General features: G+C 35.9%; 1 protein-coding gene across 1 annotated transcript in view; it reads left to right on the top strand.

Moving 5' to 3' along the window:
* VMP1 (vacuole membrane protein 1) overlaps positions 1–17,908 on the top strand; it is a 124,088-nt gene that overhangs the window by 78,753 nt on the left and 27,427 nt on the right. Inside the window, exon 8 of the mRNA XM_058560517.1 lies at positions 16,325–16,405. Coding sequence (XP_058416500.1) covers positions 16,325–16,405 — 81 coding nt within the window. The remainder of the gene's footprint in view (positions 1–16,324; positions 16,406–17,908) is intronic.

Here is a 17,908-nt window from a genome sequence, read left to right as displayed (position 1 = left end):
ATATATTCCATATGTATATTGTTATGTGAAAAAAATCTTGCTGGGCCGGCCTGGTGGCATAGTGGTTAGGTTCGCACACTCCACTTCAGCAGCCCAGGGTTCACAGGTTCAATCCCGGGCACAGACCTATGTACCGCTTATCAAACCATGCTGTGTCAGGTGTCCCACATATAAAGTAGAGGAAGATGGGCATGGATGTTAGCCCAGGGCCAATCTTCCTCAGCAAACAAGAGGAGGATTGGCAACAGATGTCAGCTCAGGGCTAATCTTCCTCACCAAAAAAAAAAAATCTTGCTGATCATTCTCACATAATTTTTGAAAGGTACAATTTGGATGAAGTGCCACAGAACCTACTCCAGGCACAATTGCCTTTAGATCAATGACTTTTTGGACCTTTATTTTTACTATACCCCGTGATACAAAATACATTGATTGTAATTCACAAGGCAAAGCTTATGCATATGTAACTGAAATAAATGTTTCGTGAAACAGTATTTACTTGTATCACATTTATTGATCTCACATTCTTATTCTGTTCATTAAAAAACATGATGTTGGGCCGGCCCCGTGGCTTAGCGGTTAAGTGTGTGCGCTCTGCTGCTGGCGACCCGGGTTCGGATCCCGGGCGTGCACCGACGCACTGCTTGTCCGGCCATGCTGAGGCCGCGTCCCGCATGCAGCAACTAGAAGGATGTGCTGCCATGACATACAACTATCTACTGGGGCTTTGGTGGAAAAATAAATAAATAAATAAAATTTAAAAATTTAAAAAATTTAAAAAAAAAATAAAAACATGATGTTATTTGTGACCCACTAACTTTTCACAATATGCAGTCTAATGAAACGGCACTAAATAATAAAAATACATGAGTATGAACAGAATTAAAATCTAAATTTTCTTTTCAGATTTCTAGATGGAACTAGTTTTTTAGTACTTATTAAATTTAGCTAGTTTCCAAAATAAATGTTTTTACTATTTCCAAGAACGGATTGTCTTTGCTTGTGTTTTTGTGTTTCTTTGCTTGTGTTTATATGCTTTATATATAATCCAATCTTTTTTTCTGAAGGGGAAAAGATAGTCTTTATTTTATGTTCTTCTATTTTATTTTTAATGTGCCAGAGAAAGGGAAACCATAGTTCCATTTTTAGATAGTGATAAAAGCAATCAGTAGATAATTCTAGGTAGAAAATCCAATACTGTTTTATAAAAATTATTATCTTTAACCCTCTAAAAAGTTAGTGTACTGGCTAGGATATGAAGAAGACAGGAGAACTGTTTTCTTATTACGCATTGGAATACACGGATTTCTCATACTTGTCATTTACAGTCTTGATTTTTTGCCACAACTGTGAACCAGTTGTACCATTAGTCTTTTTTTCTTTTTTAATTGCTGACTTTTTTTTAAATTGAGTTATAATTGACATATAACATTGTATTAGTTTTAGGTGTACAGCATAATGATTTGATATACGTATATATTGCAAAATGATTACCACAATCAGTTTAGTTAACATCCATTACCACACTTGGTTGCAGATTTTTTTCTTGTGATGAAACTTTTAAGATCTTTTCTCTTAGCAACTTTCAAATATACAATACAGCATTGTTAAGTATTATCACCATGCTGTACATTACATCCTCGGAACTGATTTATCTTGTAACTGGAAGTTTGTACCTTTTGACCACCTTCACCCATTTCACCCACCCCACACACTCCTGCCACTGGCAATCACCAATCTGTTCTCTGTATCTATGACTTCAGGGTTTTTTTAAGATGCCACATATGAGTGAGATAATACAGTATTTGTCTTTCTCTGTCTGACTTATTTCACTTCACATAATGCCCTCAAGGTCCACCCATGTTGTTGCAAATGGCAAGAGTTCCTTCTTTTTTATGGCCGAATAATATTCCAACGTGTGTGTGTGTATGTGTATGTGTGTATCTATATATATATATGTGTCACATTTTATTTATCCATTCATCCATCAGTGGATACTTAGGTTGTTTCCATGTCTTCGCTATTGTAAATAACGTAGCAATAAATTTGGGGGGAGGAGTGCAGATATTTTTTCAAGATAGTGATTTCATTTCCTTTGGATGTGTATCCAGAAGTGGAATTGCTGGATTATATGGTGAGTCTATTTTTTATTTTATGAGGAACCTCCATACCGGCTGTACTAATTTACATTCCCACAAACAGTGTAGAAAGGTTCAGTTTTCTCCACATCCTTGCCAATACTTGTTATCTCTTGTCTTTTTGATAATAGCCATTCTAACAGTTGTGAAGTGATATCTCTTTGTGGTTTTGATTTGTGTTTCTCTGATGATTAGTGACGTTGAGCACCTTTTCATGTACCTGTTGGCCATATATATGTCTTCTTTGGAAAAATATCTATTGAGATCCTCTGCCCATTTTTTAATCAGATTGGTTTTTTTTTCCTGTTGAGTTGTATGAGTTCCTTATGTATTTTGTTTATTAACCCCCTATCAAATATATGGTTTGCAAATACTTCCTCCTGTTCAATAGGTTGCCTTTTCATTTTGTTGATGGTTTCCCTTTCTGTACAGAAGCTTTTTAATTTGATGTAATCCCACCTGTTTATTTTTGCTTTGTTACCTTTGCTTTTGGTGTCATATCCAAAAAATCATTGCCAAGACCAATGTCAAGGAGATTACCCCCTGTGTTTTCTTCTATGAGTTTTATGGTTTCAGATCATATGTTTAAGTCTTTAATCCATTTTGAATTAATGTTTGTGTACGATAGGGGTCCAGTTTCTTTCTTTTGCATGTAGGCTGTCCAGTTTTCCCAACACCATTTATCAAAGAGACTGTCCTTTCCCTGTTGTATATTCTTGGCTCCTTTGTTGTAAATTAGTTGACTCTATATGCCTGGGTTTGTTTCTGGGCTCTCTATTCTTTTCCACTGATCTATATGTCTGTTTTTAACCCAGTCTCATACTGTTTTGTTTTGGTTTTTTTGCTGAGGAAGATTTTCCCTGAGCTAACATCTGTTGCCAATCTTCCTCTATTTTGTATGTGGGTCACCACCACAGCACAGCTGCCAATGAGTGGTGTAAGCCCGTGCCTGGGAACCAAACTGGGGCCGCCAAAGCATAGTGCACCAACCTTAACTACTAGGCCATGGGGCCAGCCCTGTTCCCATACTGTTTTGTTTACTATAGCTTTATAATATAGTTTGGAATCAGGAAGCATGCTGTTTCCAGCTTTGTTCCTCTTTATCATGATTACTTTGACTATTTGGGATCTTTTGTGGTTCCATACAAATTTTAGGATTGTTTGTTATATTTCTGTGAAAAATGCCATTGGAATTTTGATAGGGATTGCATTGAATCTGTAGATCAGTTTGGGTAGTATGTACAATTTAACAATGTTAATTCTTCCAGTCAGTGAGCGTGGAATGTCTTTCCATTTATTTGTGTCTTCCTCGGTTTTTTTCTTCAACATCTTATAGGTTTCAATGTACAAGTCTTTCACTTCCTTGGTTAAATTTATTCCTGGGTATTTTATTCTTTTTGGTGCGATTGTAAATGGAATTGTTTTATTAATTTCTCTTCCGATAGTTCATTATTAGTGTTACCAAGCAAAGGCTCGCTGCCCAGTGCGTGTAGAAGCCAATACTACAGCACCAGGTTTTGTTTGTTTGTTTGTTTATTTTGGTGAGGAAGATTTGCTCTGAGCTAACATCTGTTGCCAATCTTCCTCTTTTTTTTTTTTTGCTTGAAGAAGATTAGCCCTGAGATAACATCTGTGCCAGTCTTCCTCTGTTTTGTATGTGGGTCGCTACCACAGCATGGCTTGATGAGTGGTGTAGGTCCACACCTGGGATCTGAACCTGCATACCTGGGCTGCTGAAGCACAGCATGCTGGACTTAACCACTATGCCACAGGGCCAGCCTCTACAGCACCAGCTTTTGAGAGAAGAAAGAGCTTTATGCATGGCCTACCAGCAAAGAGACAGGAGGCAAGGCTCAAGTCTGTCTCCCTGAGCTGAAGCGGTGACAGACTTTTAAGGAGTTGGGAGTGGGAGTAGTTATACAGAATGCTAACTTGGTGGAATCTGATTGGAGGGTGGGAGTGTAACAGTCTTATAAGTCCAATGTGCTACAAATCAAGGGACCTCTCGCTTCTTATTAGCTTCCCTGTTCTGCTTTCTCTTTATGTTGAGTTCTGTAGTTGGGGAACTTTTGGTTCCTAGGCAGCTCAAGGTCATCTGAGGACAAGATTTCCGTCTCTGAGTATGCTCCAGCTACATGACTTACAGTTTTTGCTCATTATGCCTGCAAAACAACTTTTGGTAAAACACTGTTATTGATACAATAGGATACAAGATGGCCAGTGTGAATTGGCCTTTGATGGTTACATTAGTGTATAGAAACAACTGATTTTTGCGTATTGATTTTGTATCCTCCAACTTTACTGAATTTGTTATTCTATAAGTTTTTTGGTGGAGTCTTTAGTATTTTCTATATATAATATCGTGTCAACTGCAAATCACTTTTACTTCTTATTTTCCAATTTGCCTTATATTTCTTTTTCTTGCCTAATTGCTCTGGCTATGACTTCCAATACTATGTTGAATAAAACTGGTTAGAGTAGGCATTCTTGTCTAGTTCCTGATCTTATTTATTTATTTTTTTGTGTGAGGAAGATCAGGCCTGAGCTAACATCTGCCAATCCTCCTCTTTTTGCTGAAGAAGACTGGCCCTGGGCTAACATCCATGCCCATCTTCCTCCACTTTATATGGGACGCTGCCACAGCATGGCTTGACAAGCGGTGCGTCAATGCGTGCCCGGGATCCAAACCGGCGAACTCCGGGCCACCACAGCAGAGCGTGTGCACTTAACCGCTTGCACCACCGGGCTGGCCCCCTGATCTTAGAGGAAAAGCTTTCAGTTTTTCACCAGTGAGTGTGATATTAGCTGTGGGCTTGTCATATATGGTCTTTATTATGTTGAGGTACATTCCCTTTATACCTTTTATTGAGAGTTTTTATCAGGAATGGATGATGGATTTTGTCAAATGCTTCTTCTGCATCTGTTGAGATAATAATGTGGGTTTTATCTTTAATTTTGTTAATGTGGTATATCATATTGATTGATTTGAAGATGTTGAATCATCCTTGCATCCCTGGAATAAATCCCACTTGATAATGGTGAATGATCCTTTTAATATATTGTTGAATTCAGTTTTCTAATATTTTTTTGAGGGTTTTTGCATCTGTGTTCATGAGGGATATTGGCCTGTAATTTTTTTTGCTTTATAGTGTCTTGGTCTGGTTTTTGTATTGGGGTAATGCTGGCCTTGTAAAATGAGTTTGGAAGTGTTTCCTCCTCTTCTGTTGTTTGGAAGAGTTTGAAAAGGATTGGCATTAGTTTTTCTTTAAATGGTAGAACTCACCAGTGAATTCCTCTGGTCCTGAACTTTTCTTTGTTGAGAGGTTTTTGGTTACTAATTCAATCTCCTTTCTAGTGATTGGTCTGTTCAGATTTTTCTGTTTCTTCGTGATTCGTTTTTGGTAGGTTGTATGTTTCTTGGAATTTATCCATTTCTTATAGGTTGTCCAATTTTCCCACATATAATTGTTCAAAGTAGTCTCTTAGGATCCTTTGTATTTCCATAGTATCAATTATAACGTCTCCTCTTGCATCTCTGATTTTATTTATTTAAGTCTTCTGTCTTTTTTTCTTGGTGAGCCTAGCTAAAGGTTTGTCTATTTTGTTTATCTTTTTAAAAAACCAGCTTAGTTTCATTGGTCTTTTTTATTGTCTTTCTAGTCTCTATTTCATATATTTTGACTATGATCTTCCTTCCTTCATATATTCCCCCTATGATTCCTTCCTTCTACTACCTTTGGGCTTAGTTTGTTCTTTGTTTTCTAGCTCCTTGAGGTATAAAGTTTGGTCGTTTATTTGAGATCTTTCTTGTTTTGTAATGTATCTTAATTTATCTTAATGTATCTTTTTTTTTAATTTTATTTATTTATTTATTTTTCCCCCAAAGCCCCAGTAGATAGTTGTATGTCATAGTTGCACATCCTTCTAGTTGCTGTATGTGGGACGCGGCCTCAGCATAGCCAGAGAAGCGGTACGTCGGTGCGCGCCCAGGATCTGAACCTGGGCCACCAGCAGCGGAGCGCACGCACTTAACCGCTAAGCCACGGGGCCGGCCCTATCTTAATTTATCACTGTGAGTTTCCCTCTTAGAACTGCTTTTGCTGCATTCTGTAAGTTTTGCTATGTTGTATTTCCAATTTCATTTGTCTAGAGATTTTTTTTTTTCACCTTTGAGTTCTTTGACCCATTGGTTGTTCTATAGCATGTTTGTAAAACTCCACATATTTGTGAATTTTCCATTTTTCTTTTTGTAATTGATTTATAATTTCATACCATTGGGTCAGAAAAGATGCTTGATATGATTTCGATCTTCGTAACTTTACTAATACGTGTCTTATGTTCTAATGTATGATCTGTCCTGGATCATGTTCCATGTGTGCTTAAAAAGAATGTATATTCTGCTGCTTTTGGATGGAATGTTCTGTAAATGTCTGTTAAGTTAGTCTGGTCATTTAAGTCCAGTGTTTCCTTATTGATTTTCTGTCTGAATGATCTCTCTGTTGATCAAAGTGGGGTATTGAATTCTCCTGCCATTATTGTATTGCTGTCTATTTCTCCCATTTGCTCTGTTAATATTGCTTTATATATTTAGTTGCTCCTATGTTGATGCATAAATATTTACAAATGTTATATTCTCTTGTTGGGTTGACCCCTTTATCATTATATAAGGACCTTCTTTGTCTCTTATTACAGTCTTTGTCTTAAAGTCTGTTTTGTCTGATATAAATATAGCTACCCAAGCTTTCTTTTGGTTTCCATTTGCATAGAATATCTTTTTCCATCCTTGCACTTTGAGTCTGTGTGTATCCTTAAAGCTGAAGTGAGTGTCTTCTAGACAGCATATAGATGGGTCTTATTTTTTAATCCATCTAGCTTTTTTATTGGGGAATTTAATCCATTTACATTTAAAGTAATTATTGATAGGTATAGACTTATTGCCATTTTGTTAATTGTTTTGTGATTTCTTTGTTCCTTTTTTCTTCTCTTGCCCTCTTCCTTTGTGATTTGATGATTTTCTGTAGCAGTATGTGTATATTGTTTTCTCTTTATCTTTTGTGTATCTCCTATAGATTTTTGCTTTGTGATTACCGTGAGGCTTACATAAAACATCTCATGTTTATAACAGTCTATTTTAAGTTGATAACAACTTCCGTTTGAACACATTCTAAAGCTCTGCCTTTTTACTCTCCCCCTCAAATTTTATGTTTTTGCTGTCACAATTTACATCTTTTTATCTTGCTGCCTTTAAGAATCTCTCCTTGTCGGGCCGGCCCAGTGGCTTAGCGGTTAAGTGCGCACGCTCCGCTGCTGGCAGCCCGGGTTCGGATCCCGGGTGCGCACCGACGCACCGCTTCTCCGGCCATGCTGAGGCCGCATCCCACATACAGCAACTAGAAGGATGTGCAGCTATGACATACAACTATCTACTGGGGCTTTGGGGGGAAAATAAATAAATAAATAAAATCTTTTAAAAAAAAAAAGAATCTCTCCTTGTCTTTAACTTTTAACAACTTAATTATAACGTGTCTTGGTGTGCATCTCTTTGGATTCATCTTATTTGGAACTCTGGGCTTCCTGGATCTGGACGTCTGTTTCCTTCCCCAAGATAGAGAAATTTTCAGCCATTATTTCTTCAAATAACTTTTCTTGGCCTTTCTGTCTCTCTCTTCTCCTCTGGGACTTCTATAATATGCCTGTTCATCTGCTTGATGTCCTGTAAGTCCCTTAAACTATCTTAACTTATATTCATTCTTTTTTCTTTTTGCTCCTCTGATTGGATGAATTGCACTGCCCTGTTTTCGAGTTCACTGGCCTTTCTTCTGCTTCATCTAGTCTACTGTTGAACCCCTGTATTGTTTTTTTGTTTTTGTTTTTGTTTTTTAAAGATTTTATTTATTTATTTTTCCCCCCCAAAGCCCCAGTAGATAGTTGTATGTCATAGTTGCACATCCTTCTAGTTGCTGTATGTGGGACGCGGCCTCAGCATGGCCAGAGAAGCGGTGCATCGGTGTGCGCCCGGGATCCGAACCCGGGCTGCCAGCAGTGGAGCGCGTGCACTTAACCGCTAAGCCACGGGGCCGGCCCTGAACCCCTGTATTGAATTTTCCAGTTCAGTAATTGTATTCTTCAGCTCTGTGACTTCTGTATAGTACTTGATTATATTTGCTATCTCTGATGAAATTCTTGGTTTGTTCATGCATTGTTCTCCTGACCTCAGTGAACATATTTCTGACCATTATTTTGAACTCTTTATCAGATAAATCACCTATCTTTGTTTCATTAAGACCTTTTCTGAAGTTTTTATCTTATTCTTTTGTTTGGAACATATTCCTCTATTTCTTCATTTTCCTTGACTCTCTGTGTTGGTTTCTATGCATTAGATAAAACAGCCACCTCTCTGTTTTGAAGGAGTGACCCTGTGTAGGAGATAAACCTGATTTTTCAACCCTGCCCTAGCTCTTGGTTGTCTCTCAATCCTTTGTGATTGTGTAAGCAACTTTCTTTATTCTTAGTGGTTCCCAATAGTTGAGGGTGTGCCAAGACGTGTAAGTATGCAAATATACCTCTTTCAGGAGAAGACTGGGAGGTAGGCATTTCTGTCTCCTTCCTCTGCACTGAGGCCTGGGGGAAGAGCCATCTAAGAACTGTTTCTCTGTTTACTACCATCCCACTGAACCCTTGAACACAAGCCCCAGTGGCCACCAAAGCCAGGCTGTCAAGGGATGTGTCCTCTGGTGGCCACCACAAAAGCCAGGATACCAGATGTATGCCAAATCTCCTTTCTCAGAGACACTAGTATTCTGGGGTGGGGCAGAGGGCAAGTGCAACAGTAGCATCTGCCAGCCTCTGCAGTCTCTGGAGAGGATTGCAGTGGGCCCCTAGAAGTGTGTTAAATTAGAAGCCAACCCCTTAGGCTGTACCTTTTAAGATAAACAAAGATAGACCTCATCCACATGGCATGTCCATCTGCTGCGTCTGCGCTGCACCTTGGGGATTAGGCAATTAAGATCTGTTTCTCTGTTTGTTGCAGTCCTTTATGACCTGCAAACTGAAGCCCCACTGGCCACCAGAGCCAGACGATCCAGGAATATCCCTTGGGCAGCCTCTGCAAGGTTTGGGGCACCAGATGTGTGTACAAACATCTTTTTGGGAGATACCGGTGTCTTGCAGCAGGGCAGAGGGAGAGCATGAAGATGGCACCTGCTAGCCTCCACAGTCTCTAGAGAATATTGCAGCCAGCCCCTAGATGTGCGTTAAATTAGAAGCCTGCCCTTCAGGCCAGAGGTTTTAATCAAATAGGTCTCTTCATGGGAAGACTGGACCTCTGTACTGCTGCCTCTGTACTGGCCCTGGGAGGTGAGCTCCGGTTAACCCATACCAGCCGTTTAAGAACTGTCTCTTAGTTCACTATAGCCTTTTGGGTCTCATGGACGCAAGCCCCATTGACTTTCAAAGCTAAATGTTTTGGGGGCCCATATCTCAGGTTGAAGTCTTAAAAGCTGGAGTGCCAGATGTGGGTTTGTGGGGAGCCAAACCTTTCCCTCCTCAGGAAGAAGCTGGGAGTTGTGAGTTCCCTCCTAGTTGTGTGTCGCCACACCAGGAGTGAAGTTTATGGTGAGATTGTTTCTCAGCCTCTCCTACCCTTTTGATGTGGGTTTTTTCTCGTTCACCCAATGTGTAAGAATTGCTCAGCTAGTTTCTGGATTTCTTTCAGAGGGAATTGTTCCATATATAACTGTAGATTCTGTGTGTTCCTGGGGAGAGGTGATTTCAGGAGCCTCCTGTGTGACCATCTTGAATTGGAACTCTTGTAATCTCTTCTTAAAACTTCTAAATCTCTAAGTTATTTTCAGGATAAAATTTCTTTGCTTTTCTGAAATATGTTTATGTGATGTAGTCTGTTTGCACTATTATAGAATTTTATCCTAACTTCCAATGTAAATAGAAATTCCTGATGTAATAATGTAAAAGGATATTTTACATTACAAATTTTATATTACAAATATTGGATATTTATTATGATCCAATATCATAAATTGGATATCAAAACATTTCATTTTCAGAAGTAGTTGCACAACTCTGTCTGATCACTTTTTTTGGTAAATGTGTGTGCAGTTTGTAATCCAGCATCCTATAGGTACTAAATTTAAAGTTTATGGTGCCAGCCCCATGGCTTAGCGGTTAAGTGCGCGCGCTCCACTGCTGGTGGCCCGGGTTCGGATCCCGGGCGCGCACCGACGCACCGCTTCTCCGGCCGTGCTGAGGCTGCGTCCCACATACAGCAACTAGAAGGATGTGCGGCTATGACATACAACTATCTACTGGGGCTTTGGGGGGAAAATAAATAAATAAAATCTTTAAAAAAATAATAAAATAAAAAATAAAGTTTATTAACTACTTCCTACTGTCACAATCACTTATTTCGTGAAGTTAATATCTCTACTTTTTCTTATAATCTTAGCATTTATTTCCTGAGAGTCTTCATCTCGTGTGTTTGAGTCTATTATAATTCAGAAACACAATAGATGATATGTGACTCTTTTGAAATATACCTCATTTGAAGGAAACCTACTCAAATATTCAGTATTAAAACATAGCAGCTACATTAATGATATTGTTGAGGAAGTCAACAGTAAGAAAATATTTTGTTCACTTTGAATTCAATGAATTAATGCTCTATATTTTTATATATCCCATAAAGAGTCCTGACAATAGGTAGAAAATTACAATTAAGACATGTTTTAGTCTGTTTTTAAGAGGAGAAAGATTGAAAGATTATGAATTATGTTTCATTGCAGTTTCTATTAAGATGATAATTAATTGTACTCTTTAATTATGTTATTTACCATGTGTAATATGATTTCATTGTAGGAAATATTTACTCACTTGGTTATTAAGATCTTAATAACAAGTTAATATTTCAGAGTCATTGTCCACAATGCTGAAATAGCTTTTAATTTAAGTCATCATTACTATTAGCTCCATTTCTGGTTAATAGAGTTTTACTTGCTTGATACAACATATTTAACTAGGACACAGGAACTAGCAAGTCATTTTTAGATGGCAAAAGAACTTCACAAATACAGTATATTTTAACATAAATTCCCCTTATATACAAGGAATTATTACTGAAATGGTTGCTCTGAAGTTTTTCATATTGGCTGTGGAGCCGCTTCAATACCAAATCCCAGAAGAGCATTAGTTCAGCAGAAGTTTTAACATAAAATAGGTTAAGAAGGCAGGTAATTTATAAAACTGCTGACCAATTACCATCACATTGATGGTAACATAAAACTAGCATAAGCTATTAACAAAATACATATTTGCCTCCAGTAATATTGCATTCATTTAACATATTTAGGGATTTCCTTTGCTTTTAAATTTTATTTATTTATTTTTCCCCCAAATCCCCAGTAGATAGTTGTATGTCATAGCTGCACATCCTTCTAGTTGCTGTATGTGGGACGCGGCCTCAGCATGGCCGGAGAAGCGGTGCATCGGTGCGTGCCCAGGATCCGAACCCGGGCCGCCAGCAGCGGAGCACGCGCACTTAACTGCTAAGCCACGGGGCCGGCCCCTCCTTTGCTTTTAAAGAGATCTTGAAATTTAATGAAAATGAAAAAGTTTGCTGTTACCATTTGAATATAAATGTTATTTCATATATTTAGATCCAAGTTGACGTACATTCAGAGATTAGTATTTTGTAAGCCGATTACAATTAGTTTGACAGTTTCTCTTCTCCCTTAATCATAAATATCTTTCTTTGGAAAGAGAAATGTGAAGCAAAAGTAGTACAGGAATATTCATACTTGAAGGCTTTATCTGTTTTTCTTTCTTTAATCCTTGAAATCTCAGTAATAGGACTTATTGTAACTTTTCTTCATCTGTCTTCTTGTGGTCACTGGGGAAATGTTCCTAGTAGCTCTCATTCTTACTTTCAGAATCACTATCGGTGGGAGTGGGAAAGACAGTATTATTTATTTATATTTTGTTTGTTTATTTAAAAAAATGGAAAATGATATATGGTTACTAATTGTAAATGAATGCTACTTATTTAGGTAGAGCTAGAGAATGAAACTTTTTTCTCAGGCGCTTAAATTGTGAAATAGGTAAATGTTGTGAAATGTGAATCCAGAGAAATGAAACTATTAAAAGGAATTTGGTTTTAGTTGTACAGATTTTTTTTTAAATGAAGAATGACAATTGAGGAAGTAATCAAACTGAACTTGCTACGTTGTTCCCACAAATATACCAAAACCATTAAAATGAAATATTAGTTTCCTTTGATATTTAACTTGAATATTGAATACCTAACATACTAATTTGTTAATTTTTTTCTTTAAAATATTGTTGTTTATTATTGATGCACTTTTTTTTCTTGGTTTATTTATTTTATTTGATGGCCTGAAAAGAATAGCAAATTTTGTTTGAAATGGTTTTTTTAAAGTTGAGTAAAAGATTTTTTTTGCTGATGTTGGGTATATGTATGTATGTATGTATTTCAGTTGGGTTTATTGTCAAATAATATACCTACAGTACAATTCTCTCTATTTTAAAAGCAATTGGAAATATGAATATTTTAATGCATAGACAATGTTACTTTAAAATCCGCATGATCAGAAAGAGGTGTCAAATTATGCAAATAATGAAAAAATACTGAAGTTCTTTGAAAAAATACAGAACTTTTAAAACTACAGAGCAACAAATGAGGAAAGTACGATTACATTTAACATGTAGAACATTTTAGACAATAAAAGAATGATGTTTTCAATAAAATTATGTTAATAAAACTTTTAAAGCCATAGCAGTAAGTTTTGAATATATGGCTTTAAAGGTGAAATAAGTTTAAAATAAAAACAGCATAATATAGTTGTGTCCATGAAATCTAAACATGAGTTATTTTACTATTGTAAAATATTGTAGATTTTGTACAAATACTAATACAATGCTTCCGAGTTTGTTTTCATTACACCGACAAGGAAAAACATCAAGAAAATACTCCCTCAAGCTGCATGTTCTGCTACTGTTGGTTTCTTATAATGAAAACAACTGTGCAGACTTCGTATTAGTTTAATTGAAATAAATGTTTGTGGATTGTTTAATATATAAATGTAATTTTAATTCCGAGAATATTGCGAAAGACCTGGAAAATAAATTATAGGAACTGAAAGTAGTGTGGTCACTGTGTATGTGTGTGTGTGTGTGTGTGTGTGTGTGTGTGTGTGTGTGTGTTAAACACATAAGATTTATGAAATCCATTTTCAGTGGATGACTTGCAAACTTTTTAAAAAGTAAAACTCTCCATTAAAAAGGCTGTTAACTTGTTTTCCTTGTAAGACATGCCAGCTAAAAATTAATTAAAAAAAAAAGGTAAAGGGAGGTTTCTAGTTCACTTATTTGGGTACAGTAACTCTTTTCCCTCAAATAAAGATTCTTGAAGCACCCTTAAGGATAATTGATGATGGGCACCCAGGCATCTGAAAGAACAAGGAGTCTCTTTTCCTTTGTTTGTCTAATTTCTGTTAAAGACATTCTGCCCCAAAGGGATAAAATGGCTCCTTACTTTCATGATGTTCTTAAAAACATGATACCTTGAACTTCTGCAGGCTTAAATATTTTTATTATTTTGTATGTTAGGTGATCTGCATAATGTTTAATCATATTTTCTTTATATAAACCAATTGGTATAATCATACCCCTTTTCCTATTTAAATGTGTGTGTATGTATCTCTATAGTAGAAAAATACTATCAGTTTAAAATGATGGCACTATCATAGCCACTTGGTTTAAATAAATATGAGATTCTAAAGCCTTGAAGTTAAGATAAAAGAAAACAGGACACCACACCTTCTAAATACAACTCTTTGATAATCTTGAGTATACCATTTTATGCAAAAAACTAATTTTCTGTAATTTATATATTGAGGACTACATAAATGCTCTGATAGAAAAATGTTCCCATATATGTCTGATTTGGAAAATACAGTTATAGGAAGTATTGACTTTAAAATAAAATTTGTATAGGTTTTTGTTTTGTTTTGTTTTACTTTTTCTTAGCAATTGCATACCTTCTTACCTGTTATTAAAGTGGATTTGCTGTGAAGATAACAAAAGCTGTAAAGAAAGGCATTTTCCTGACTATATTTTTAACTCTTGGGCTATATTAATTAAAATTTCATAACTAGTTTGTAGTCTAATAGTATCATTTGATATTTTAAAACTCAAAACATTTCTTTTTATTATGGCTTGGCAGTTTTTATTTAGTGTTTCTTTTTTTTTTTTTAAGATTTTATTTATTTATTTATTTTCCCCCCAAAGCCCCAGTAGATAGTTGTATGTCATAGCTGCACATCCTTCTAGTTGCTGTATGTTGGACGCGGCCTCAGCATGGCCGGAGAAGTGGTGTGTTGGTGCGCACCTGGGATCCGAACCCGGGCCACCAGCAGCGGAGCGTGCGCACTTAACCGCTAAGCCACTGGGCCGGCCCTATTTAGTGTTTCTAATGAATTACAAATTTAGTAATTTGGGGATTAATTGTGTAAGTTGTTCAAAATAACTGGAAGTGTAATTTGTTTTAAAATAAGTTATATACGAATACTCATTTCATTATGTATTCTTAAACGGGTTTTTAATCAATAAAATCAGTATTACACACTTAATGCAATGGGTGTTAAGAAAAAAATTAAATCTTCACTTAGAAATGTGAGTAAAAATAGACAGTGCCCTTTGCTGTAGTAGTTCTGTTGTTTAAAAATATTAAATCTGATATAATTAACTTACTAAAAAAGCAAGCCTAATACCCAAAAGGAAAATTCTCCCTTTGGAAATAAATTGTAAAATTACAAAATTGCATTGTAGAATTTAGTTAATGATTAACTTTGAGAGCCTATATATTTAAACTTGCAAGTGTTTATGTTGACCGTCAATATCTTTTAAAATGTACCTTATTGGTTTAATTCCTTTGACTTTCTCACCATCCTCAGCAAATAAGTAGAAGGAAGGTTTTTTTTTTTTTTTTTAATTTCAGCATTCACTGTTGTGGTAATTTGACAAAGCTATTCTACATAATATTATTTGTTAAAGTGTTGTGTTGCTGTTGTTTTAAGTAGGAATACACAACTTCTGTTGTGGATTGGAGAAGTGCTTTGAACTCTGTTCCTATTCTATGAAGGAACCTTCTATCTTTTATATTTTCAGCTTTCTATAAGATTGTTGCCTACTAGAGTATTGAACTAAAGAGAGAAGAGGTTCTATGATATGCATACTTTTTAAAAAGATATTCATACATTAGATAATATTTTTTATCATATCAATTATTTTCATTGAAATTTTGTTTGGAGCATATACCATTTGAAAACCAGAAGAGAATTAGAGTCAAATTTCAGATTGGTACTTTTAAGAAAAAGTATATACGTAAATATGATTGTAGCATCAACATGCTGGAAGAAGAAAAGCATGGATATAAACTAGCCAACCACATGCATGTTTCAGCATGGGAGGTGGCATAGTGAAATAAAAAGAGCACTGATTTCAGAGTCTGAAGAATCTGCTCTAGCTATACCCCAGGATTATTGAAAGGCTCAAGTAAAATGTTTATGAAAACATTTTATAAAACTAGCACAAGCTGTGCAAATGTAGAATGTTATTTTGCTTTTGGGGGTAATAAATGCTTAGTTATTACCACATAACTGTTTTGTGCTTTTTTTCCATCTTCTGGCTAGTGATTAGCAGAGGTGTCTTCACTGGCTGTCTTGAAAAATCCTATGATTTCCTACCCTAATATTAATCAGGGAATAAATCTGGCAAGTTGAGAAGGAAAGAGAGAGAGAGAGATGATAGGCCAGTATTTCCAAAAGAATGAGTTGGTTCGTGATTAGTTTATAACATTTAGTTCATCCCTAGATGATCCAGAGAGAATCCAAAAAATAAAGTAACGATGTTTTGGCTTATTCTTGAAATATGGTATAAGTTTATCTTTAAGGATGTAATTATTGTTCTGTCAAGATTTTATTTGCATGTTTACCAGTGCAACCTGCTGTGATTTTTTTTAAATCATTTATCTTACTCATTAAATGAATCAATGCTTTCAGATTGTGAAACATTTAATATTATAAACTCTATAAAAAGCCATCTTTCCTTCTTTCTTGTACTTTTCATTAATGTTTTGATATCTTCCTTTTTTACAGGACTTTGCCTCCCGGGCTAAACTAGCAGTTCAAAACCTAGTACAGAAGGTTGGATTTTTTGGAATTTTGGCCTGTGCTTCAGTAAGTACATTGTATTAAAAGTGAGAAATTCCAGTAAATGGTAGGTTTATGTTTTGATCCAATTTGGTTTTAAAGATACATGCCTGAATGAACAAAAATACTTTCACTTTTAATAGGTATGTAATTTTAGTAATCATTCATCTTATTCATCAAATGAACTATTTTCTGTTGGATAGGTTCATATCTTGCTTATTGACTTTTAAGCACTTCATCATGCCATGATGACTTCAGACCTAAAGGGCTTGATTCAGTGAGAACAAAAGACAAACTCCATCCTTCCCATGAAGAATTTATAATGAAGTGCATTTAACCAAATAACAATGACTTCATTCTTTCCAGAGTTACATATAGGTAGTCTTTTTCCAAAGTTTCAAGCATTAGCATTACTTATAAGGAAGAATTCATATAAAACCTGTCTTAAGTGACATTTACACCCAGATAGGTAATTGAAACATCTGTGTCAAAGTTAAGGGCATCTTTGGCTATAGTGAACTAAGAAGCCATTTTTGTCAAAAACTTAATGTCTCAAATTGCAGATTTGTGAAACTCACATTCCTTGATGAGTTAGTGTTTATCCTGGTTCTTTTCTAATAAAATAGAAAGTTATATTTGAAATGGAGCGTTTTGATTAAAGTTTTCTTTGGTAGCCTGTACACAATTGTTGTTAGTTCAGTGGTGGATTTGGCCAGAATAACTAGGTGCACCTAGTTGATATGATGAAAAAGCTGCAATTATAAGTAAAATTCCCAAAATTATTGTCCACTGGAACAGAGCTACTTTATCCATTATGTACTAGAACATGAATACATCTTTGAGTATTCCCTTTCCCCCTGTTTCTAATGTGATGGCAACATTCTAGAGATGTTCTAAAATATACGTGTGCTGAATTACTATCCTTTGACCCTGGCAATACTAGAAATTTTCATAATTAACTTCATTGATCTCAACTATTTGAGCAATTTATAGGTATGTTGTAGTGTGATGATATATAGTGAAAAGAGAGTTGGCTTTAGAGTCAGGCTTACTTAGGTTCCTGAACCAGTTTTGCTTCTTATTAGCTATATAACCTCAGTCAGGTTACTCCCTTTGAGCCCTAGTTTTCTAATTTTTAAAATGGGGCAATAAGACACTCATTGCAAAGGCTAATGTAAGGATTGGAGCTAATACATGTGAACTAACACAATGCCTAAAATATAAATGCTCAATCATTCTTTATTGTTATTCATTAGCTTTGTATCAACCACTGAGTGCTTGGAATAAAGAAGCGAAAAGTATATTCCTTTTCCTCAAGATCCTGAAGTCTAGTGAGGGAGACAAAATATAACGATTAGTTAAAAAGGGGCTGTGGAAGCCCAGCAGAGAGGCCTAATGGATAATAATGTCCGTAGCTTAAAGGCTAAGAGAACAAGTGTGGAAGCCACGTTGCCTGAGTTGAAATCCTGCTCTGCTGCCATTTATACTGAACAAATTGCTTAACCTGTCTGTCTCACTTTTCTTATTTAT

This window comes from Diceros bicornis, chromosome 18 (genome assembly GCF_020826845.1).
Source record: "Diceros bicornis minor isolate mBicDic1 chromosome 18, mDicBic1.mat.cur, whole genome shotgun sequence".
In the NCBI taxonomy this organism is placed as follows: domain Eukaryota; kingdom Metazoa; phylum Chordata; class Mammalia; order Perissodactyla; family Rhinocerotidae; genus Diceros; species Diceros bicornis.
The sequence above is the reverse complement of the archived record's forward strand: the minus strand, read 5'-3'. Positions and strand labels throughout refer to the sequence as shown.